Source organism: Tenrec ecaudatus, chromosome 8 (assembly GCF_050624435.1).
Source record: "Tenrec ecaudatus isolate mTenEca1 chromosome 8, mTenEca1.hap1, whole genome shotgun sequence".
Taxonomy (NCBI): domain Eukaryota; kingdom Metazoa; phylum Chordata; class Mammalia; order Afrosoricida; family Tenrecidae; genus Tenrec; species Tenrec ecaudatus.
The window spans coordinates 146,054,797-146,079,454 of record NC_134537.1 but is presented as its reverse complement, the minus strand read 5'-3'; the positions used below and the strand labels follow the sequence as shown (position 1 = coordinate 146,079,454).

At 39.2% G+C, this 24,658-nt stretch overlaps 1 protein-coding gene and 1 pseudogene across 4 annotated transcripts in view; one reads left to right on the top strand and one right to left on the bottom strand.

The window, feature by feature from the left end:
- The window catches only part of ATAD2B (ATPase family AAA domain containing 2B), a 174,105-nt gene that overhangs the window by 133,798 nt on the left and 15,649 nt on the right, over positions 1–24,658 (bottom strand). For all 4 annotated transcript variants that reach the window (XM_075557052.1, XM_075557054.1, XM_075557056.1 and 1 more), the window contains exons 2-4: positions 6,545–6,696; positions 676–725; positions 176–329 (exon numbers count right to left, since the gene is read on the bottom strand). In XM_075557052.1, the coding sequence (XP_075413167.1) occupies positions 176–329; positions 676–725; positions 6,545–6,696 (356 nt within the window). The remainder of the gene's footprint in view (positions 1–175; positions 330–675; positions 726–6,544; positions 6,697–24,658) is intronic.
- LOC142454614 (transmembrane protein 160 pseudogene) lies at positions 19,090–23,737 on the top strand (annotated as a pseudogene).

Sequence of the window (24,658 nt, the reverse complement as noted above, 5' to 3'; positions counted from 1 at the left end):
GACATGGCAAGTAAGGCTAGGGAGGAAATAGGAGATAACAATAAGAAAGAAAAAAATGATCTAATATTGATTATGGCAATGGTTGCACAACTCTTCTTAATATGAATGAATATTCCAATTTTTAAAATTTTTAGTGAACTCATTAAGTGAGATTTCTTAAGTAAAGCATTCATACCTATTTACTAGTTGATCAAATAACAAACTCTGATTCACACTTTCAAATCTGTTTTTTCTGGAACGGCAACTTTTTCTGACTTCCATGTCACCATTTATACAAGAAAGGTCCCCATCACCCTTTTTTTCTCCACGAAGGGGATGGCTTCGAAGGGCTGTAAGAGAAAATGTTTCCATTTCAAAGTGTACAGTACAAAAAGAAAAAATAAAAGTTAATAAGTGTCTTAAAATACTACAAAAAGTTGAATATAACCACTTATGTTGCTTTTATATTCATTTATCTAAAATTTGTATAGCTGTTTTAAATTCTGCCATAATTTAATAATAGGACTATTACCTTAAAGTTCAATAATTTGCATTTTATATTATGATTGAAATTCAGCCATCTTCAACTGCATGCTAAGCATACTATTAAATTATTCTATTTCCCCCACTTTAAATGCTTACCCTAACACCATTATAATTGTTTTAATACTAATCAATTCATAACAGAATACTCACATAAGCTACTATGTCCGTTTGGTAATGTAGCACCGGGCTGAGAAGTTAACCTAGAACACAGTTATATTTAATATGCAAACACATCAACATTCATTTTTTAAAAGAAATGCAATATTGCTGAAATCATTTAATCCCTTATGTTATTAGTTTAATACTACCGTTAAGAAGAGATAAGTTTTTACTCTAAGATTTACAAAACATACTAGCCAATTAAGTCATTTCACTATGTCATAAAAGCTATTTTCATAAAAATTACTTTCACAAAGTTATTTTCATAAAAATAACAGACTAAACACTGACTTCACTATAATTGACTCTATAAATTAAAATTTCAATGAGAACTCTTTAAGTCTAACATGCATCATAAAATTAACTGTTATCCTAAGTGGTAATGGCCACAGACTACTGATTTGGTTAACAAAATAGAATTCAAACAATGACAAATTAATGTTAAAATACATTCTAAAAGGGAAAAAAGCATGAGAAGATAAATGTAATTTAGTCAAAATATTTTTCATATTGTAGTAGTTTCATAAAAATATTTTATTGAAATGAAAAAAAAGTTGATTTCTCAAAATAATCATTTCATAAGACTCCCTTTTTGATGGCAGAAAATAAATGTAAGCCACTAAGATATTGTAATAGTCATTAAAACATAAAAACTGAAGAAGAAAAAAATCATAGAGTCCTTTAGCAAAATTAGAATCTTTTGAAAAATTAATTAGTATAATAAAAGTGCTGTCAGGATAAATTTACAAAAATATACCTGAAGTACCCCAGCCATTATTATTTATATTATTATTTATAAAGATTTTTTAAGCCAAAAAAAAGGACAGTCAGAAAGCAGTGTATGTATATACAATTATTTTTGTTCTACTATGTGGTTCACAACAGTGTTTAAAATCATTGTAACATTTTTGCTTACTCTAGCAACACCCCCTTTATATTAAACATATATATATAATAATTGAGGTAATTTAGGATATAAACAAAAGCTCACACTGTGCACATTCAGCCTGTGCCCTCACTGTCCCAGTCCCCACTCCCCCAACAAAAACTATAGCCCCTTTCTCATCCACCCACAAAGCAACATAGCAAATGACTTTGTCCTAATATACCACCTTTCTGGCTTAGACAGCATTTCATTTTTAACATGATTCTCAGATTTTGACTATGACAGGATAATAAAATTTGCTAGGCAACTGGTTCTCATCCTGTGGGTCGCAACCCCTTTGGAGACTGAACAACCCTTTCACAGGGGTCACCCACCCATTCATACCAGTAGCAAAATGACAGTGATGACGCAGCAACGAAAATAATTTTATGGTTGGGGGGGGGGAGTCCCCACAACATGAGGAACTGTATGAAAGGGTCATGGCATTAGGAAGGTTGAGAACTACTGAGCTGGACACTAGAAAGTTATACATTAACTTTAATAATTACATTTTGAATATCTAGAATTCTCTAAAATCACAAGATTACGGTAAAGTTTGACTGTTTGCAAAACCAAATGCTTACGTTTTTATGTCTCCAAAAAAATACAAAAGGCTAACATGTAGACCCTACAAATCATTCTTTAAAAAAAAAGGCTAAAACTTTTCTGAGCATCAGCATTGTTACTGAAAAATGCACAATACGTTTTTTGTCCGCTCTCAAGAAAACGTTTCCTTGGCTTTTCTTTGGCTGTCACCACCTTTATTGTTTCTTTTATTTCAAAGAAATACTTTAAAAGAACATGAAATACTTGATAGAAATCTATAAAAAGAATACAATTTTGAGGGTTAGCCTGACTATGTAAGTTAAGTATCTTCAAAAATTCCCTGAAAAAATGGAATGTTACCCCACATTTTGTGAAGCTCCCTCATAAAACAACATATCTGCCTGAAAAGTCTTTGTAAGTCTGTGTCCCCAAGTCATTCACTTAAAATGAAACCAGTCAGTTCACTACTCAAATAAATCCTCCAATAAAATTTTTATGCTAAATAAGGCATCTTTGTTCTTATTTTGAGGAGAGTGGCAGGAGATTTTCCCTGTCTACCTGTTGCTGAATTTTACAACTCAAAGTAATATTCACTTTGTTCTATTGTTGCTACGTTAAAATGTTGCACAATTTTAATAGATAGGAGGTGTGCAACCAATGCAAAATCAGACTTAAAAATGAGCATTCACGCTCCCTTTCTCACAAAGACCCAAAAGCACTTAATGATTTATGAGGGTTCTGAACCTTAAGGTAGAAAATGCCCTAGTTCTGAAAGTTACCCAAGCACTCTCATTTCCAGTTCTCTTATGCCTCAAGAGTAGTCCAAAATTGGTGGGACACCCACTTCTGCCCAGTCTCACTACCCCTGTCCAGCTGACTCTGTTCTGTTGGATGGCTTTAAGCGGGAATCCACTCAATGATGGTGGGGTCGCTTTTTGGTATCTTAGAGCATGCCTTTCTACTATGCAAGAATATTCTGTGCGCGCCGTATTCTTCAGGCTGCCCACACACACACACACACACACAGCCCTCAGACGAAATGAATTTCTAATGCCTAAAATAAATGTCAGTAGACAAAAGCTGATAAAGTGGGATTCTGCACTCAAAATATTTGTTCTTCATGAGATACAAATCTACTGAGGTTATCATGTATATTTTTATAATTTCTACCTACTAGATAAAGAATATATACTAAGGAATTTTAATGATTAATTTTTTTAAATATCAGACATTAAAAGTATGTTGAATACATTTAGGGATTCAGTTATAGACAACACCACACACAAAAGAAAACTCATGATCTATCTCAGTTCACTTATGAAAACTCAGAAGTTCTATACCACTTTTACCTCTACCTTCATCCAATAATAGTTTTTAAAGGAAGGATGTCACTAATTAAGAGTAATTTTTCCAAGAGTTTAGTAGTGTTTCTAAAGTCCTTTAGGATTATTTTTCACAGATAATTCATCATGTAGATGAATTATCTACAATCATTTTTTAACAATTTTTAAAAGAATGTCAATAATTTTACAAACAAGGTATATAAAGCTTGAATTACCAAAATAAAGAAAATAAGATTCTTGGGTTTTAGGCATAAAAACAAATAAAAGCCTTCACATAAATCTTTTCATAATTATAAGTTTTTCTGAAAATTCAATTCTTTGGAATCTCATAGGTCAAATAGTGTTTTGTTTACAGGTTATTTGAAACACAAAAATATTCTAATGCTAATATAATAGTTTAGCACTTGCTCACATTCCTAGTTTACCAAAAACAACTTAGTTTGAAATGTTTTACAACAATCCTCTGGCAAAGCAAAATCAATAAATGTATTGGTAAAAATGTTTTAAGGTTTTTAAGGTGAACAAGCGGCCATCTCGCTCAGAAGCAAATAAGCCCACATGGAAGAAGCACACCGGCCAGTGCGATCACGAGGTGCCCAAGGGACCAGGTATAAGGCATCATGCAAAAAAAAAAAAAAAGATATAAGTGTGTGTATGTATGTGTATTTATGTGTATATGTATATATGTATGTGTATATATATATTATATTAAATGAAGGGGGAAGTGCAGAGTGGAGACCCAAGGCCCAAGTGTCAGCCAATGGAGATCCCCTCATAGAGGGGCTTAGGAGAGGAGATGGGTTAATTAGGGTGTGAGGTAGTATCGATGAAGAACACAGCTTTCCCCCAGATCCTGGATGCTTCCTCCCCCCAACTACCATGATCCGAATTCTACCTTGCAGGGCTGGATAGGACAGAGGCTGTACACTGGTACATAGGAGGGTTGGAGATACAGGGAATCCAGGGTGGATGATACCTCCAGGACCAAGGGAGTGAGGGACGATGCTGGGAGAGTGGAGGGTGAGTGGGTTGGAAAGGGGGAACTGATTACAAGGAGCCACATGTGACCTCTTCCCTGGGAGAGGGACAGCAGAGAAGGGGGGAAGGGAGACCCCGAATAGGGCAAGATATGACAAAATAACGAGGTATAAATTACCAAGGGCATATGAGGGAGGGGGGAAAAGGGAGGGAGGGGGGGAAAAAAAGGAGGACCTGATGCAAGGGGCTTAGGTGAAGAGCAAATGCCTTGAGAGTGATTGGGACAGGGAGTGTATGGGTGTGCTTTGTACAATTGATGTATGTATATGTATGGATTGTGGTAAGAGTTGTTGGAGTCCCTAATAAAATGTAAAAGAAGAAAAAAAAAAAAAAAGAAAATGATTAGGGCAAAATATGTACAGATGTGCTTTATACAATTGATGTATGTCTATGTATGGATTGTGATAAGTGTTGTATGAGCCCCTAATAAAATGTTAAAAAAAAAATGTTTTAAGGTTTTTATTCAAAATGTTACCAGAACCTCATACCTTAAAAAGTACTTAAAAATCTAAGGACTTCTTCTACATTCCCCCTTCTCTACCATTTGAAATCTTTTCAAAATTAAAAAAAGATCAAGTTGCACAAAAAGTCCTAGAAGTGGGCAAGATTGAGAAATCTAGTGGACTTGATACTCAGACTTGAATAATGTAAAATACCTTCAATTAACAGTGAAAGAACATCTAGAACATGTATTTAGAAAATGAAACCTGGTTCACTCATTTAATAAATACGAGGTACAGAGCAAAACAGGGTAGATCAAAAGTCTACGAGTGTAAATTAAATGGCAGCAATCATTTTAAATAACGTCATTATAATGACCTGAACCTGTTTCATCTCACAGAAGACTGCGTGTGGGAAAGGAAAAGCAGCATGACTCATGTATTTTCTATTTAGTTGTCAATGTAAAATAAAAATACTTAAAATTAAGTGGCACCTCTTATGGAACATGTTGCACTAAGTACAGAACAACTCAAAAAAAAGACTAATTTTTAAAGCTTGTCAAGTGTATAGGAAAAATCTGAAGCTCAACTCCAACTTCTTCCTGTTTTAGATTTTTCAGTTTCTTGTGAATTAAAGGAGAGATTTGAGAGATTTTATACTAGAGGGAATAGTCCCAAAACATTTAGATATGAACACTCAATCTTCTTTTATTAAGAGCAAAGGCAGTTCCATTCAATATCCCCAGTATAATTTCACTAAAAATTAGTTGTAAATTAGTAAATTAATCTTCAAGTATTTCATTTTTCTATTCATTTAATGACATCCATTAAAAATTCTAAATTGTTTGTCACCAAAGAATTTTTTCATGAAAACATAAGAGTAATGAGAATGTTTGTACATACATATAAAATCAAAACAGAAGCTGAAAATTCTGATATCAACAGAATTCTGATTAAAATTTATTCTGCGTACTAGGGGATTTCAAAATGTTTCTGGAAATACTCCATATCTCTTAATTCCTTTTTTTCACAAATTTTTACAAGCCTCTTCCTACTTATATTAAATTGTTTACTTTGAAGATAGTAATATTAAATTGTCCATGTATAAACTGAAAAAGAGGCAGAGAAACTTTCAGTTGAAAACAAAAAAAAACTGCCTTAAAAATTAATCTGACTGTAACTTTATTTCAGTGTATCAACTCCAATAGAATATTCAATAATTTTAGATTGGGGAGATTTTCATTTCAAATGAAATAGCTCTGATCCTATGTTTTTATTTGCATTTTCAGGACTATAAATATATGTGTGTATTTAAGACATATTAAAATGCTTATTATTAATAGCTTCTATTACTGTACATTTCTTCAGGAAGCAAATACATTTTTGCACATTTGAAGAAAACAAATTACATACAAAAATCATCAAATAAATTTAATGCAACTTATTTATATTAAAGGATTTGTAGACACCAGTGGGTTTTTTAACATGTTAGAAAAATTAGCATTAATGACATCCCAGAATCAAATCACATAATTCATGAAAACAGTCAATGAGTTCTCTCTTCTAACCTGGACTGTCCAGTTGATATGTTCCATTCCTCTCGCTGACCAGTACTTCGTGATTTTGATTTGTCTTTGCTAACAGAATCAGGCTGTTTCAAAGTGCGTTTAGCTGGTGGAGATACGTGGCTATCACTTAAACTACCATCAACTTCGGCTTTCTGAAAGACAAGGTTAAAAATGTGTGTTTATTATCCCTATGAAAGCACGTCAACATCTTAATATTCTAGAATTGGGTACCATATGAAAAGGGCTTCAACAAGTTCGTCAACAAATGAAATTTTAAAATAATGGAAGAACAAAGTAGTCACACACTTCGCCATCTAAAAAACGTACTACACAGCCAAGGGAGTCAAAAACCGCCTGGTACTGGTATAATGGCAGACACAGACCAATGGAACAAAAATTGAGAACCCAAAGTAAATCCATCCACCTATGGCAGCGGTTCTCAACCTGTGGACTGTGATCCCTTTGGAGGATCAAATGACCCTTTTACAGGGGTCTCCAGATTAATAACAGTAGCAAAATGACAGGAGCATGGCATTAGGAAGGTTAACTACTGATCTACGGTCACAATCAGTCGGCATCAAATCAAAGGCTTTTTTTGTTTGTTTCATAGACAACTAATCTTGGACACAGGACTAAAAGGCATTAAATAAGAGAGATACATTTTAACAAACAGTGCTAGAAAAACCATATATCTATTTGCAGAAAAATGAAACAGCATCTGTCTCTCATACCACAAAATGAAGTGGAGATGCTGCTTCATTTTGATGTAACATGAACAAAACTTAGAAACAAGCTTGGGGGTGCTAGTAGGTGACACAAATACACTATCAATCATAACACAAAACATACCAACAGAAAAAAAACTAGATGATGAGCACTTCCCGAAAATTCAACATTGACATAAAAAATTTCACCCAAATAATAAAGAGAGAACCCAGATAGAGTGTGCAAATGGCAATAGCATATTGGACAAGGACCTAATTTCTCAGAGCTATAGAAAACTTCAGTATTGCAACAAAAAGATGACCAATGAAAAACTGGACAGATATGTCCAATCCCAAATGAAGTGAACAAGCCCATAATCAAAGACAGAGGGCCCACAAACATGATGAAATGTTTGCAATCATTAGCCCTTACAGAGATACAAATCCTAACAAGGAGATAACGTCTCACTCCTGGATATACAGCTCAGTTCAAGATAACAGAAAACAAATGCTGACATACACTACTGGTGGAAATATAAAATGGTGTGTGACCACTGTGAAAAATAGTATGGTATCTCCTTAAAAACTTAGAAATAGAAATATCGTATGACCAAGCAATCCTTCTACTTGATATATATATCCTAGAGAATTAAAACCCTTGAAATAAACAGATTTATATGCACACCAATTTATATGCAGCCCTGTTCACAGTCCCAAAAAGATAGAAGCAATCTAGATGCCCATCAATGTAAGTCTGGGTAAACATTGCAGTACACACACATGCTAGAGAACAATGATGAATCCGTGAAACATCCTAGAGGACATTACGCTGAATGAAATCAGTCAAAATAGGACAAATATTATAGGAGACCAGTATTACAAAAAGTCAAGAAAACATTTTCACGGAGCACAGGGTAATTGTGTGCAAAGCAGTGAATGGTTTAATATGGCTCTTCTAGCCATAGCATTTGTTACTACACCAAATGACCTTTTGGGGTTCATGATGGGTTTCAGAAGACAATGATTGGCTTATATGATACAGCTGTGAGTGACTTAACAGGGTTAAGAAGTGAATGCCATTCTGATGGGTATAAAAAGAGCCATCTCAGAAGCAATTGAGAAAAATCTCAGTGCCAGCAAAAGAGAAGAGCCAGAGGGGAGCGATGGCATCCTTGAACCTAAGATCCCTGCACATTGAACCTCCTGGATGCAGGAGACAACTGTAACACCAAAGAAACAGCAGAACCAGAAACCAGAGCACCAAATAAAGTTAAGTGCTTTGAGGCAGAAGGCTGGCTGGCAGTAACTCCCGCACTTAATTGGAGGAGCTAGATTTGCAGACCCATAGAACTGAAGCTGAATGTCTTCGGGCTGAAACTTATGGTAGAATTGCATGCCCTCTGGGCCTTTGTTGGCAGCCCTAATAAAAGAGCTTTGGAACACTGCTTGAGCAAGGCATAGGCCAAGAGGCTGTGAGCACCAGAGAGAGAAGAAATTGTCCTGATTAAACAATTAATTGTATCCTAAACATTTATCATGTAAACTGTAACCTGTTAACTTCCTTAATAAACCCCTGATTGTATCTGTATGGCTGTTGCAATGAATTAGAAAATCCAGGTGTAATTTATAAAGTGACTGAGCACCATGAGTCATAATCAACTCCAATTACTGGCTGGTTAGCTGCCATTCAGTCAGTTCTGACTCATGGGGGGCTCCAAAAACCATGAAACCCTGAGTTGTCCAGCACCAACCCCATGATCAACTGAGAACTGGTCCACTGTAATCCATAGGATCTTTATTGGCTGATTTCCTAAAGTAGCTTGCCACTCCTTTCTTCCTTGGCTTAGTTTGGAAGGTTTGCTGAAATCTGTTTAGCCTCTCACAGGCAGTAGCTGTGTATGAGACACACTGTTGAGAATTGAACCCAGGCCTTCCTCATGATAGGAAAGATTCTACCCCAGAACCATTGATGCAGTGGTTCTCAACCTTCCTAATGCCGCAACCCTTTAATAATTTTATGGTGACCTCCCACCATAAAATTATTTTCGTTGCTACTTCATAACTGTAAGTGTGTTACTGCTATGAATCATAATGTAAATATCTGATATGCCGGATGTATTAGGCAACTCCTGTGAAAGGGTCGTTCGGCACACACACACCCCAAGGGGTTGCGACCCACAGGTTGAGAACAGCTGTATTAATGCCATATGGGTGTGGACAGCGTGTGTGTGTGTTATAGCGAATTATTTAATATGGCTCTTCTAGTCGCAGTGTTTATAACTCTCACGAGATGACTTTTTTCCTGCTGGTTGTGGGTAAGAGAAGGAGAGTGATAGATTAGGAGAGTGATCGATTAGATGATTCACTTGTGAGTGATTGCTAACAGAATGATTGCGATTGTCAAAACTTGAACGTGGGGAACTGGCTCATTTTGTCACGCTGTTGGATATAAAATGAGCCATTTTGGAAGCAGGGAGATCTCACCACCATCAAGAAGGAGCCCTGAGTGAAGTTTGCAATTAGGGGAGCTAGGTTTGCTGACCCATAGAGCTATAGTTGAGTGCCTTCAGACTGAGGCTTACTTAAATGAAGCGAAGTAGACTTGAAGCATTTGTCAGCAGTGCTCCCCGAGCTTTAAAACATTGCCAAAACAAGGCAAGGAGCCCCATGGCTGCGGACCAGAAGAATACCCGTGGAAATAACTTAGCGGCTGTCCTGACCATTTCTGATCCTGAGCTGTAAACTGTTAAGGTTTCTAATGAACTACTTAGTTGGGCAGGATGCTCACACTAAAACATGTTTTTGATGGTTACCAGAAGTGACAAGGGAAGGAAAGGTAAACTAATTACAGAGTATATACACATTAATTTGGGTGACTGTGAAGGCAATGAGGGAGAGGTCAGTAAGAATTATGCAGGCAGGAGAATATGCTGGGAAGAGTGTGAGAGTTAAAGGCAACAATTCTAACTATTGTTATATTCACACACTTGCAATAATGGTGATGGGCAAGTGGATGCATAGATAGATACACAAACTGTAGGTGTGGAGAGTTAGGCAAATATACGAGGTTTTGACAAGGTTCATATACAGGTTTGACAGGATATATTTTATATGAGTATTTATCTTTGCGGATATATTCACCAATGTGGTAAAACAAATGGGGGCAATATTATGCAAACATTGCAGACAGAATCAAACATATTGAAGAAATGAGGGTCTGAGGGATCAGGACAATGTCTCAGTGGACCCCAAGATCAACTGGCATAGCACAGTCTAATAAAACAATGTTCTACATGCAACTTTGGTGAGGAGCGACTAGAGCTTTAAATGCTTGTGAGCAGGCATCTAAAAATCCATATCTGTTGGAAAAATTGAAATCAAAGATGCATGGAAATAATTAGCCATTGGACTACTGGACCTCGAAAACATCAAGCTAAGACCAGAAGAACTAGACCATGCCTGGTTACTACTACTAACTGCTCTAAAAGGGCTATTGGAAGGTCCTGGGACAGAGTGGGCGGAGAAGGAGAGCAAACTCAAAATCATAAACACCAGGCTTACTGGTTGGCTACAGGCGAGCAGAATCCACAAGACTCTGGTCTTTAGCAACCCTTCTTCAGATCTTGGTGTCCAATTTTCAGCAAACAATAGACAGGTCTATATGAGGGGACCAGTAACACTAGAGAGGTCCCATCCTCAAAATAACCAAATACTCAAAATCAAGAGGTCAGCATTTACCTGAGGAAAATGTTCAGGAGGGGAAGGAAAGAGGATGGAATGGGAAAGTAACAGGGAGAAAGTGTGTGATACATGAGATTACATTGTAGGGATTGCAGTCTGAAATGAAACAAAGTATATGTGAATTTTTGAATAGAAAACTGACCTGCTCTGTAAATCTTCACCCAATTCACAATTAAAAGTGAAAATATACTATATCTACCTTTCTCATGAGGGATGTTAGCCTTGATCATATAGTCCAGTTGGTGTCGGCCACATTTCTGCATGACAGTGGAACTATTTTTCCCTTTGTATCTGATGTAGTATTTAGTGAGAGTTGCTCTGCCAATTCACCCACATCCTGTTGCTCATCATTCTGGTCTTCCACCCATCAGCCTTATTTAGATTCACTAAGTTCCCCGTTATCAAGTGCCACTCAAAACTCACTGCTATCAAGTCCATTCTGACTCACAATGACCTTACCGGTCAAGGTAAGACTTCCCTTTTGGGTTACAGAGATTCTAACTTCGTCCAGGAGTGGATAGCTTTGTCTTTCTCCCACAGAGGGGCTGGTGGCTTCAAACTGCAGACCTTACAATCAGCAAAACAATTTGCAATCCCTATGCCACCAGAACTCCTAGGAAGTTCTAATCTATCATGCCTAATATATGTTTTCCTTAGTATTCTATTTCAAGGAACAGCTTTGTGTTGTGTTGGTGTTCCCTAACAGAATTCTCTAGATTCTACTATCCAATGGGATGGCTACACAGAACTCAAGACAAAAATTATGATAAAAAGGTTTAAGAAGTACCCCGAGAAGAATTTGTTTCAAAGGATGACATTGATTCTGCAGCTCCAGGAGATGGACATATCTGATCAGAGCACACGGGAGCAGATGAAGGGGGAGGAGGAGTGAGTGGAACACAGCCTGGCCCACCAGGCCGTGAGGATGATGTTCCTGAGTAGAGCAGCCAGTCCACAGAGAGAACAACATGGCTGGCCCCACTATGAGAAATGATGCCCCTCAGTGACTAAGGGAGATACAGGGGACAGCACCGGAGACACAGTGTGGGAATTGCACCTGACCTGATCCCACCACACCGAGGCAAATCACTGGGGGAGTGCAGCGGAACAGCAAGGGAATGGAGTGGCAAGGTCCCCAGGGAATGCTGAAAGTGGACGTTGGGGCCAGGGCGTGGTGCCCCAACAGACTGGACTGGAAAACACTCCTAAGGGTCAACAAACGATCCTTGAACTAACTACAAGCTTTTCTTTCGTGAAGTGTTTTGTTTTGTTCTTTGCCAGTAGTTTGTTTTTGCTGTTTTGTTGTCTGGTTGTATACTGTTGCTTTGTTTTCCTCTGTCTTGTTTTCGTGCATGTTAGTGTCTCCACAGGTCTGTCTGAATAGGACAGGCTGGATGAACTATCTGGAGGAAAAACAATGGGACCGACAGTTCCGGGGGGACTTGGGGTGGGGGGAGGTAGGGGGTAAGGAAGTGGTGTTAACAAACACAGGGACAAGGGAACAACATGGGACCCTAAATGGTAGTGAGGGGGGAGTGGCAGGCCTGGTGTGGAATGACCAAGGGTAAGGTTGCATAGAGAAGAGGTACAGCTGTAGCCCAGGTGGGGACGGAGCATGGTAGTAGGGTAGGAGTAAAGTTAAAGGAGATGGTGGGAAGTGCTAGGAGCCAAGGGGCATTTCTGGAGGTCTAGACAAAGACATGTACATGCAAATATATATATGAGGATGGGGAAATAGATCTATGTGTCTATATTTATAGGTTTAGTATTAAGGTGGCGGAAGGACCTTGGGCCTCTACTCAAGCACTCCCTCAATGCATGAATACTTTCTTTTATTAAATTGGCACTCTATGATGCTCACTCTCCCGATACAACTGCTGAAGCCAAAGCGGGTGAACAAGTAAATGTGGTGAAGAAAGCTGATGGTGCCCGGCTATCGAAAGAGATAGTGTCTGGGGTCTTAAAGGCTTGAAGATAAACAAGTGGCCATCTAGCTCAGAAGCAACAAAGCCCACATGGACGAACACACCAGCCTGTATGATCGCGTGGTCCCGAAGGGATCAGTCATCAGGCATCAAAGAACAAAAAATCATATCATTGGCTGCACACCTCCATGACACGATCGCCGAAGACAAACTGGTGCATAAGCAAATGTGGCAAAGAAAGGTGATGGTGGCCGGCTATCGAAAGAGATAGTGTCTGGGGTCTTAAAGGCTTGAAGGTGAACAAGCGGCCATCTAGCTCAGAAGCAATAAAGCCCACATGGAAGAAGCACACCAGCCAGTGCGATCACGAGGTGCCAAAGGGACCAGGTATAAGGCATCATGCAAAAAAAACCCAACAGAATATGTGTGTATGTATATATATATGGTGTATATATATATATGCATATATGTGGTGTGTATATATATATATGCATGTTTGTGTGTGTATATATATATACACACACACACAACATAGTGAATGAAGGGGGAAGTGCAGAGTGGAGACCCAGGGCCCATTTGTCGGCCACTGGAGATCCCCTCATAGAGGGGTTTAGGAGAGGAGATGGGTCAGTCAGGGTGCAATGTAGTACCGATGAAGAACACAGCTTTCCCCCAGATCCTGGATGCTTCCTCCTCCCAACTACCATGATCCGAATTCTACCTTGCAGGACTGGATAGGGCAGAGGTTGTACACTGGTGCATATGGGAGCTGGAGGCACAGGGAATCCAGCCAGGGTGGATGATACCTTCAGGACCAGGGGTGTGAGGGGCGATGCTGGGAGAGTGGAGGGTGAGTGGGTTCGAAAGGGGGAACTGATTACAAGGATCACATGTGACCTCCTCCCTGGGAGATGGACGGCAGAGAACGGGGGGAGGGGGAGGCGGTTGAGGGAGACTCCGGATAGGGCAAGATATGACAAAATAACAATCTATAAATTATCAAGGGCTCATGAGGGAGGCGGGAGTGGGGAGGGAGGGGGAAAAAAAGAGGACCTGATGCAAAGGGCTTAAGTGGAGAGCAAATGCTTTGAAAATGATTAGGGCAAAGAATGTACGGATGTGCTTTATACAATTGATGTATGTATATGTATGGATTGTGATAAGAGTTGTATGAGAAATGCTCAGGAAAGACTTGTTTACCAGGACACATTACAAAGTTCTTTCAAGTCTGTTAATAAATGTGCAAAGGGGCATACCACTCTGTTATATGCCTCAGCCTAAAGGCACTCTGCTCAAACTCAAGGTCAAGCTGGGTCAGCAAATCCAGCTCCCTGAACTAAGGGCCCAGAGGCACCCCACCCCCAAAACACACTGTAGTAAGCCTGAGCCCAAAGGCCCTCAGCTCCACTTCCATGGGTAAGGCAAGCCCAACTTCCCTAATCAAGTGCCTAGGGGCATCCTACTCCTCAAGCCACCCTGCTGCCCAAAAGTACTCAGGTTTACTTATTCCATGGGTTGAGAAGTCCACCACTCTGTTCCAAGTTCTGTGGCTATTGCTCTGATGCCACAGAGGTCTTCTGGATCCAGGAGGTTGGCTCAATGAACGGAGAGAACTCAGATCCAGAGAATACATTCCACTCCTGGCTCTCACTGGTAATGAGAACTCTGCCCCCTTACGCTCAGAGAACTCATTTTATACAGAGCAGATGGCATTCCTTCCAGGGAATCCTGTTCCCTATTACTCATAGGTGAATCCTATCAGTATTCCCCACACCCCACCTTCTTACTGGACCCATGTAGGAAAAGGTTCTTCAGTGAGAGTTACAGACTTTGGCTCTAAGAACCACATTAAACAACTCACTGCCCAGAAACTTGACTTTTACCCCATTCAGTTACTCATTTACTTTTATCACGATGGACTCATGGGCTCTTACTTTACTCCATGGGTTAAAAGCTCCTTACTTATTTTGCTGCTCAAACTATATGAGGATTAGCGGTGGATATCACTTCAAGTTGACTCCTGTATTACCATCTGACAGTTTTCCACCACCTTTTAGTCTTTTCTTACTTTCAGAAGCAACAGAAACCTCTATCTCATCTTATACTCTCAATGCCCCAACCCTATAATTAGCCCATTTTCCAAAGAGCCCTGGTTCCTTTGATTCTAGGATAGTATTTGGAAATCAAGATTTTAGTATTTCATGTGTGCATTGTTGCTAGAGTTTTACTGCCCTCTCAGCAGGCAATGCTGTGAAATCAAAATAAGAAGGGGGCTTCAAAGTTGGGGGGGGGGGGGTGTTGGGAAAGCATTGTGTGTGTATGTGTGTGTAAGAGCTTTATATCAAAGAAGTAATTGTTTATTAAGAAAACATCCCAGCCCAGTCCATAAGTCCAATATTAGCCCTTATGTCTGATACCAGTCTATAAATTCCTCTTTAGAGTCACACAATCATGCAACAGTCCCTTTGCAGGAGGATCACAGGCCAGTGGGTGGAAGTGTAGTGGATCCAGTGGCAGTAGAAGCATCTCAGCGCTGGTGTGGGTCTCCACTTGGCTCCTCCAGCTCCAGGGCTCTAGCTCCATCAGCATAGCTCCATGTGGCTTGTCAGCAGGAAGAAGAAGCAAAGAGAGAGTGTCTGGCCTCCAATGAGCTATTTATATCCGTAGTGTCTCCAAATGAGGTCAAGTTGCAACCTGATTGACAGGCTAAAACCCCATCCCTTCACTCATAATAGTATCAAATTGATACCAGATTATGTAACTAGCACATGGGTGAATATTCTGTATATGTTGAGATCAAGATGATTGTGTTGCTTAGTTCTTCTGTATCTTTGTTGGTTTTCTTTCTAGTTGATAAGAAGCATTATCTTTTAATTCAATCTTTGCACGAAATTTTTGAGGCCCCCCTTGTGTATAAATACACACAGGCAGTCCCCAGGTAATGAGGGTCTGCCTTACATGCAATCCAGAGTTATGAGCTAAACCCCATAATGATAGATTATTAAACTTATTATATTAAATTTTTGATGTACATATCTATTTCATAATAATAAGAAGATGCTACTTGGTGCACATAAAAGCATTACTGTTACTATACAATTATGTTAAATGTAAAAGTTTTCATGTATCTGTTTCCTTAATATTTTTATGCACATAAAGGTATACTATATACTAAAACAAACATTTGATTGGTTTTAAATATCAGTCATCCCTAACCATTCTAACTTATGTATAAATTCAACTGAACGAAGGGCTTCGGAGCGTGACTCTCATAGCCCAGGGACCGCCTGCAAAAGAGCAAGTCATGCAGCATTGCTACTAGTGTCCCTATTCACACAGGGTTAATCCAACAAAACACACTTAACCATGTCTTCCTGATCAGAGGTTACATTGTTCTCTCAGAACACCCTGGTTTGAGTATCATTAGCGTGCCTTTAACAATTGTTCTAATCAAAACAGGGGCTTCTGAGGTGATCTGCGGGGCCAATTAATTCAAGGCAGAGACAGCAGCTCAGCAGGGTATGGTGACTGTTTGGGGAGCTTCCGAAGGTTTAATCCTGATAGATTTCCTGGAAGAACACAGGATGAACCACACAGATTTACTAGAAGAAGCTCTAAAGAAGACTATTTGTGGGGGAAAGCCAGGAAAGATGACCTGAGGAATTTTTTTTCTCTTCATGACAATACACTTGGCTCACTCTTCGATGATAGCAGGGACTGTCCTACAAGATTTCTATTTTTTTTAATCATTTTACTAGAGGCTCTTATCACAATCCACACACACATACACTGTGTCACTCAAACTTGTACATATACAAGAACTTCATTGGAAAACTTTACCTTCTCCACCTACAGCCCTATCTAGCTCGTTCAGACTTAGTTTTCCCCCAAAGCCAAAAGACATTTCAAAGGAATGAAATGAGTCCTTCAAGGAGGCCAAAATTGCCATACATCAGAGATCACAGAACTCTTTGGGGAAGCGTCGGAGAAACAGAAACACCACCTTCAGAAGTGTATAGCTCTATACAGAGGACATGTTCAGAAACAATAGCTTAATATTTCAATATTTTTGTTTTAATAAAGGTTTCTATGATTCTTAGCAAAACTTTAACTTATCCTTGTATAGTTTAAATTAACACAAATATATATATACCTATTGCTACATTTATATGTAAATGTATTTTAAATTATTACTCACCAATGCTTCTAATTCCAATCCCATGCCTTCAATTTTATTTCTAGTTTGCCCTCTATGTTTTTAAAATTTATGTAATAATACTAAACATGGTTACTATACTTATTAATAAATAAATGCTTCTTAAAATTTTGTTATTTCATTTCCCTATCTCTAATCTCTCCTACCTTTTTACTAGGTAATTCACATGGTTAACAAATGCCTGGTAAAATCATAGCACAAAAGTAGAATTTTGGCTCTTCCATTCCTAACATAATTCTCTTTAAACTACCTAAGAAATCTATCCTAGACCATGAAGGTTAAAGTATTCCTTAAAGGACACCCAACACAGCTGCTCAGTCAAGACTTGATTTCTCTTTCCCACACCCCCCTCCTCTATCTATCTATCTATCTATCTATCTATCTATCTATCTATCTATCTATCTCTATACCAATAGCAGGGACATCATCTGGAAGCTTGTAAAAAATAATTTGCAGCCCCTTTGGGGGCCTACTGAATCCAAAAACACTTTACAAGATCCCCCAAGTGATTCATATGCACATTAGATTAAAAACCATTATTGTAGGGGATGAAGGGGTGGTGAGGGTGAAAGAATTTGAGGAACAAATGTGTATATACAATTTTTTTATCTAATCATTTTATTGGGAGCTCATACAACTCATCACAATACATACATACTTTCACTGTGTCAAGCACATGTGTACATTTGTTTCCCTCGTCATTCTCAAAACATTTGTTTTCTACCTGAGCCCTTGGTATCAGCTTCCTTATTTTCCCCCTCCCTCCCCATTCCCTCAAGAACCCCTGATAATTTATAAATTATTATTTTGTCATATCTTACACTTACATACCTTACAGAAAAGTAGATGAAGGGAGACATCAGTGTAAGATATACAACTCTTTTTAAAAGCAGGGAAGTGTTTGATATGTGAATACTATAGCAAGAAAACTACAAAAACAAAAAATACTTGACCAACGGGTGAAGGAGAAAGAGTTGTTGCTTAAGGGGCACTGAGTTTATGTTAACAGTGGTAGAATAATTTGGAAAAGGTACAACACTAAGAGTATATCATCAATGGCACTGAATTATACATGTAGAAGCCGTGGAAGTGAATGTTTTTGTCATGTATATTTTTTCCACACTTAGGAAAAGAATATTACATGAATAATAATAAGTACAAGGAAGAAGAAAATGTTGTAGAATTTATGTGGTGATAATAGTGCAATTCTTTTTTATATGATTGAACTACTGAATTGTATGACATGGATGAAGTGCAAATTAAAACTGTTTTTAAAAAATTTTAACCATTACAGTATAGCATATTCAACAAGTAGTCACTGAGAAAGCAACTTCACGTGTAAAGTAAATTGTGAACACAGAAAATAAAATTGTGAACTAACAACTTAATTAACCGACGTGAGCATTCCCCATTGCCTTGGAGTCAAGTCTGCTCTAAATATTCCCCACCCCCATCCTTCACACCCATTCTTCAATGAACTCTTCTTACCTGTAGTGTCTAGCTTAAATTGGCATTCCCTCCCCATTCACTGTAGCCCATTTTGACCCTTGGGCATAATCAACCTAACATGTATTCTCTTAGGATTGCTAAGGTGTCATATGCAAACCTTAAAATTCTAGCAAGAGTTTCAATATGCTACCTTATTTGGAGTTTAAGCTCCTTAATTGAATTTATACTCTATGTAATTCTACAAATTGTTAAGTGCAAGTGAGTCAAATCTGACTCTTAAGGAACTCTACTGGATAGAGCAGACCTGTCTTCATGGGACTAGATTGTCAGGTCGATTCTCCTGTGGAACAGATGGTAGTTTCAAAAGGCCACATGAAGCAAAAGTAACAAGCAAAATTTCCCCAAGCTTGTCCATAAATAAGAATTATTGGAGGACACAAAAAGGAGTTCATGGTGACTGTAGCTTAGGGTACAATGAAATGCAAGTTTCTTTTCTGCAGAAATTCTAGTATGACCTTCTGTGATCATATACAGGTAAGTCTCTTTGTTCATGAATCACCTGTACGTGTAGTTCTGAAGTTACACAGACAACCTCTGGGAATAAATAAAAAGACCAAAGCACAAGACAAAAAAATATATAGTAGATGCTTTTGAGTCTAGTACTTTTTTTAAAACTGCATAGTAAATTACATTAAGTCTAGTAATTGAGAGTATGTAGTTCTTTGAATATCAATTTTAGTTACTAAGTTTATTTATTGACCATTTCATATGCTTGTGGCTTTTCTCCTCTTCCAGTTAAAAGTGTCTCTCAATATGTTGTCTACATACCGAGTCTGAATCAGAAATCACTTGGGTTTCTCATTAAAGAAATATAGGCTATTAAACTAAAATCTCTGGAAGTGGAGCATTTTCCAATGAGGGCCTTGAAAGGACTAATATTTGAGACTCTGTGGCCTATGTCCTGTTTTAATGTGAAGCCGTAACCCTAACTGCTGCCTTACTCACACTATTGTATTAATCTCATCAGAAGGTTTGACTGAATCATCCGCAGCTCTGACGGAGATCTGAGAATAAATATCCTTACAGAAGCCTTCTCCCTCTAAAGAAATCTAGAGGTTTAAGTAAAGCAACAACTAAATTGTAAATAGGTGCAAAATAATTACTTCAGCATCATTTAATTAACTTCACGCTTTGGGAAAGCTTTTACCTGCAAACCTGATACTAATACCTCACCTTTAATAGGCTGATCATAATGCTTAACTTTTCCATCTTCAAAGCACACTGCTAACTAATTATACTGAACCCTTTGAGGAAAGGCGTTACCAGTTTCATGACAATATATTTAAGAGAAATTGTGCAATCCACATACAGTTATTAAGCAATCTGTGTCAGAGAGATTACAATCCATGAGTAAGACAGGCATCTCCTAGGATATGAAACAACTTGATTTGTCAAAGTGAAGATGGCTGGAAGCACTTACCAAACGAAGGTAAATGACAAGTCTTTTATATGGATTACACCAGAACAAGAAAAAAAGGCCAATCCGCAAAATTGAATTTAATAAAGATCATCGCAATAAAGAAAGAAAAAGCTGAACTTCCACTCAAACTTCACTGTCACTGAGTCTGACTCTGACTATTGGTGACCTTACAGAACAAGGTGGAATTGGCCTTATGGGTTTCCAAGACTATAACTCATTACAGGAGTTCTTTCTCCAATGAACTTTCTTTTGGTAACTCTTTCTTACTATAGTTCTTTCTATTAACTCTCCAACGAAAAATCTGAAAGGGTCATTTCATTCTACTTGGATTAACAATCAGTGTCCATGGAAACAGCAGTCAAAAAATTCAAATATTGCTTTGGGTAAATATGTTGCAAAAGACCTCTTGAAAGTATTAGGATGCAAAGATACACCTTTGATGACTAAGGTATACATCAGCCAAACTATATTTTCATCACTTCCTATGCATGCTAAAGCTAAACAATGAGCAAAACTTCAAACTTGATCTTTTCAAACCATGGTTCTGGCAAAGGAGACTGAATCTCCCATGAACTGCCAGAATAACAAATTAGTCTTGGGGGACATACACCAGAATCCTCCTTAGAAGCAAGGATTCACCTCTCCCCTACATGAAAGAATACCAAGTTTGATGAAGGAGAAAATCAGCAAAAAGAGGGAAACTCACAATAGGATGGACTGGCACAGAACCTGCAACACTGAACTCAACATGCCAACAATAACGAAGTTAACACAGGGCGAACAGCACGGAATTGTTAAAAGTACGACTGCCGAGAGTCGGGGCTGACTTGATAGCAACTACATAAGAGATGTGCGCAATTCTCTGAAAGGGAAGCACAAGAAAATGATGACTGCTAGTGGAGATTAAGGAATACTACATAAATGAAGAGGACTTTCAAAAATGGTGGTTTTCTATAGAAATGGGGGGCAAAATGTTGTAATATAATCAGCATAGAATATGACTGAATGATATGATAAGATACTGTATAAGTCTAATAGTAATAATGCCAAATCCTACAAAAACAAAACGCAAAATAAAAAGAATAAAGTTACTTATTTTTTATTGAGGAATAAAGTGAACTTTTTCTCTAAGTTCTAACTTTTTTAAATTGTTCAACATTTTAAAAATTTGTTAAATTATTTTACCTTCAAGTCTGCGAGTCTCTAAAATCATAACTCCACCAAAAATACTAAGCACTAGTCCAGGGGTCCTCAAACTGCGTCCGCGGGCCACATGCGGCCCACCGAGGACATTTATCTGGCCCGTCAGGTGTTTTTACCCCGTTTGTTTTTTTACTTCAAAATAAGATGTGTGCAGTGTGCACAGGAATTTGTTCAGTTTTTTTTTAACTATAGTCCAGTCCTCCAACGGGTCTGAGGGACAGTGAACTGGCCCCCTTTTTAAAAAGTTTAAGGACCCCTGCACTAGTCTATCACAAATGTCCTGAAATTAGGCAAAAAAGAATTTGAGAATAGCATCAATTTCAACTTATAGTGACCCTATCAGACAGTGCATGTAGACCAAGCCCCTGTGGTTTCGAAACTATAAATCTCTCTCTACAGGAGTAGAAACCCTTGCCTTTCTCCTGAGGAACAGTTAGTGGTTTCAAACTGCGGCTCTCCCAGCACATAACCTACTGTGCCATCAGGGCTCCTGACTAATACAGCAAAGAAGAATGCATCCTCCTCTGGGAACGATTTATCAAGCTCATCCTCGATAAGGAAGCTCTGGTAGCACCGTGGGTAAGCTCTGGGTTGCTAACCATAAAGTCAGAGATGACGCCCACAAGCTGCTCCACAACACCGAGGTGAGGCAACTGCTCTCATTAAGAGATGGAATCCATAAGGTGGCCCTGATGAGGTGTGAGTGTTTTATAAAGGTCACAGTGCCACAAGGGTAAACAATCTCTTAGAGTCAGATCTTAACATGTTTAAAATTCTTCATTGACTCCTTGCTTAGTTTCAGACCAACTTCAGTTACTGACAAGGGAATAAAAAGCTTTGAAAATATTCAGTCTTAACTCCAACCACATGCACACAAACATCCTGCCTTTCAAGCCTTTACATTTTCTATAATAGCTTACTTGGTTACCTCTCCTGAGTTACTCTTCTCATTTTATTTTTCAATTGAAATCAAGATTTATTCCCAATAACGTATTCCACTCCCACCATCCTCTCAAAGTTTCTAATCAAAGTATTGCGCAGCTCTTCTCTGGTACCTTTAGAGCCCGACACACGATGCCAGCACACATACACTAGTGTAACTGTCATTCTCTTGAGATAGCATGAGCTCTCCAGTGGGTCATGAACGCTTTCATTTTCACTTCTGATACATGGCAGACATTGAGTATGTTCTCAGTAAAAATATACTTATATATTGTAAAGATTTCATAAATAAATGGGGGGGAAAAAGTTCGAACCAACTCAATCAATGGCAGTCGGTTTACATTCAATAAAAGGAAGCCTTTTAACAGTGTCAGATAAGTGTTGGGTTGCTAATCAAAAAGTCAGCAGTTCAAATCCACCATCCACTCCAAGTGAGAGAGAAGGCTGTCTGCCTCTTGGTCTATGTGCAGGTTCCACATGAGCCTAAGTGTTCTGAAATTCCCAATCTTCGCGATGTTGTTCATGACCTTCACCTGATCGATAAACACAATTGAACATCATTCTGGTGTTCTCTGCTTTAACCAAGACCCTTCTGGTAGCAGCAATGACATTTCTCATGTCATGTGCCCTTTCAAAATCAGCTTGACTTTTTGGTAGCTCCCTTTCAGTGTGATGCTGTAGCCATTTTTTAATTTATCTGCAGCAAAGTTTTACTTGCATATTAATATTATTCACTATTTTCCTCATACTCTAGGATTGCCTTTCTTTGGAATAGGCACAAAAATGGATCTATTCCAGTTGGTTGCCAGAAAGCTGTTTTCCAAATTCCTTGGCATAAGTTAGTGAGTGCTCCCAGTACTTCATCAGCTAGTTGAAACATTTTATAGGTATTCAATCAATTCCTGCAGTCCTGTTTTTCAATCTGCCTTCAGTGCTGCTTGGACGTCTTCCTTAAAAGCCATCAGTTCGGGTGGTGGGCTCGGGCTGCCCCCCTCGCCCGACTCTGCTTCCGGGGGTCGCTGGTGCCGCCACAGCAGTCCCAAAGGGGTTGGGAGGTGGGGGGCTCCCGGGGGCCCTTCGCCCCCGGGCACAGCCCTCACACAGGGGTCCCGCCGCCCCCAGTGTCCGAACTGGATCGCGCGCGGACGCCTGGCTCCTCCAGAAGGCGCATGAGATAGCCTTCCTCTCCTGGTTGGGAAATGACCTCCTGGCGTCCGGTATTGGGGTCATCTCCTTCAAGCAGAGTGACACATAGGTCGGGAAGCTGCCTATGGCTTCTTCTTGCTGGGCGGCCTGTGCGTGGTCTGGGGCAGTGCCTCTTAAGCCGTGGGCTTGGCTGCCCTGCGGGGGCCCATGCAGCTCTCGTTAGGGGGTACCACCGTGGGAGTGGGGGCCGTGCTAGCCGTCAGCCTGCCTTGGGCCTGCGCAGTCGGCCTCTACATGGGCCAACTCGAGCTGGACGTGGAACTGGTGCCTGAAGACGACGGGACAGCTAAAGGCCCCAACGAGGCTGGCCGGCCACCGCCTGAGTGACTGCAGCTGCTGGCCCTGCGGGCAGGACAGCCTGGGGCCCACAGGCCTGGACGTTAAAATCTGACCCTCCCTTCCAAAAAAAAAAAAGCCATCAGTTCTTGGTAGTCATATGCTATCCTCTTGTAAGGAGCGAATGGTGATCAATTCTTTGTGCGACAGTAACTGGATTCCTTCCATCTTCTTTTGATGCTTCCTAAATGGTTCAACATTTTGCCCACAGGACACAGATTAAGAGCTGGAAACACATGGACTACACGACAGATAAACTCTTCAGGACCAATATTGAGAGTAGCCATACCAGGAGGGGAAAGGGAAGAGAGGGGGGAGGGAGAACCAATCACAATGATCCACCTATAACACCACCCCCCGGGGAGATGGACAACAGACAAGCGGGTAAAGGAAGACATCCGGACAGTGCAAGACATGAAAAAATAGCAATAATTTATAAATTATGAAGGGTTCATGAGGAGGCACAGGGGGAGGAAGAGGGAGGGGAAAAAATGAGGAGCTGATACCAAAGGCTCAAGTAGAAAGAAAATACTTTGAAAATGATGGTGGCAACATATGTACAACTGTGCTTGACACAGTGGATGGATGGACTGTGATGAGTTGTACGACCCCTCAATAAAATGATTTTTAAAATATATATATATTTGCCCATAGAATCCTTCAATATTGCAACTGAGCTTGAATTTGTACTTCATTGAAAGTAATGAAATACTTTCAATTTGAAATATGCTGAGTATGTTCTTCTTTTGGATTCCTAATTCCTGACTTTATTTTGGCATATGATATTGATCTTCTCCACTATCTCTTCCTACAAACGTTGTCAATTTGATTCCTCTGTGTTTCATCTGGTAAGGTTTGTGTGTATAGTCATCATTTATGTTGTTGGAAAGAGGTGGGTTAGGGCAAGAAATA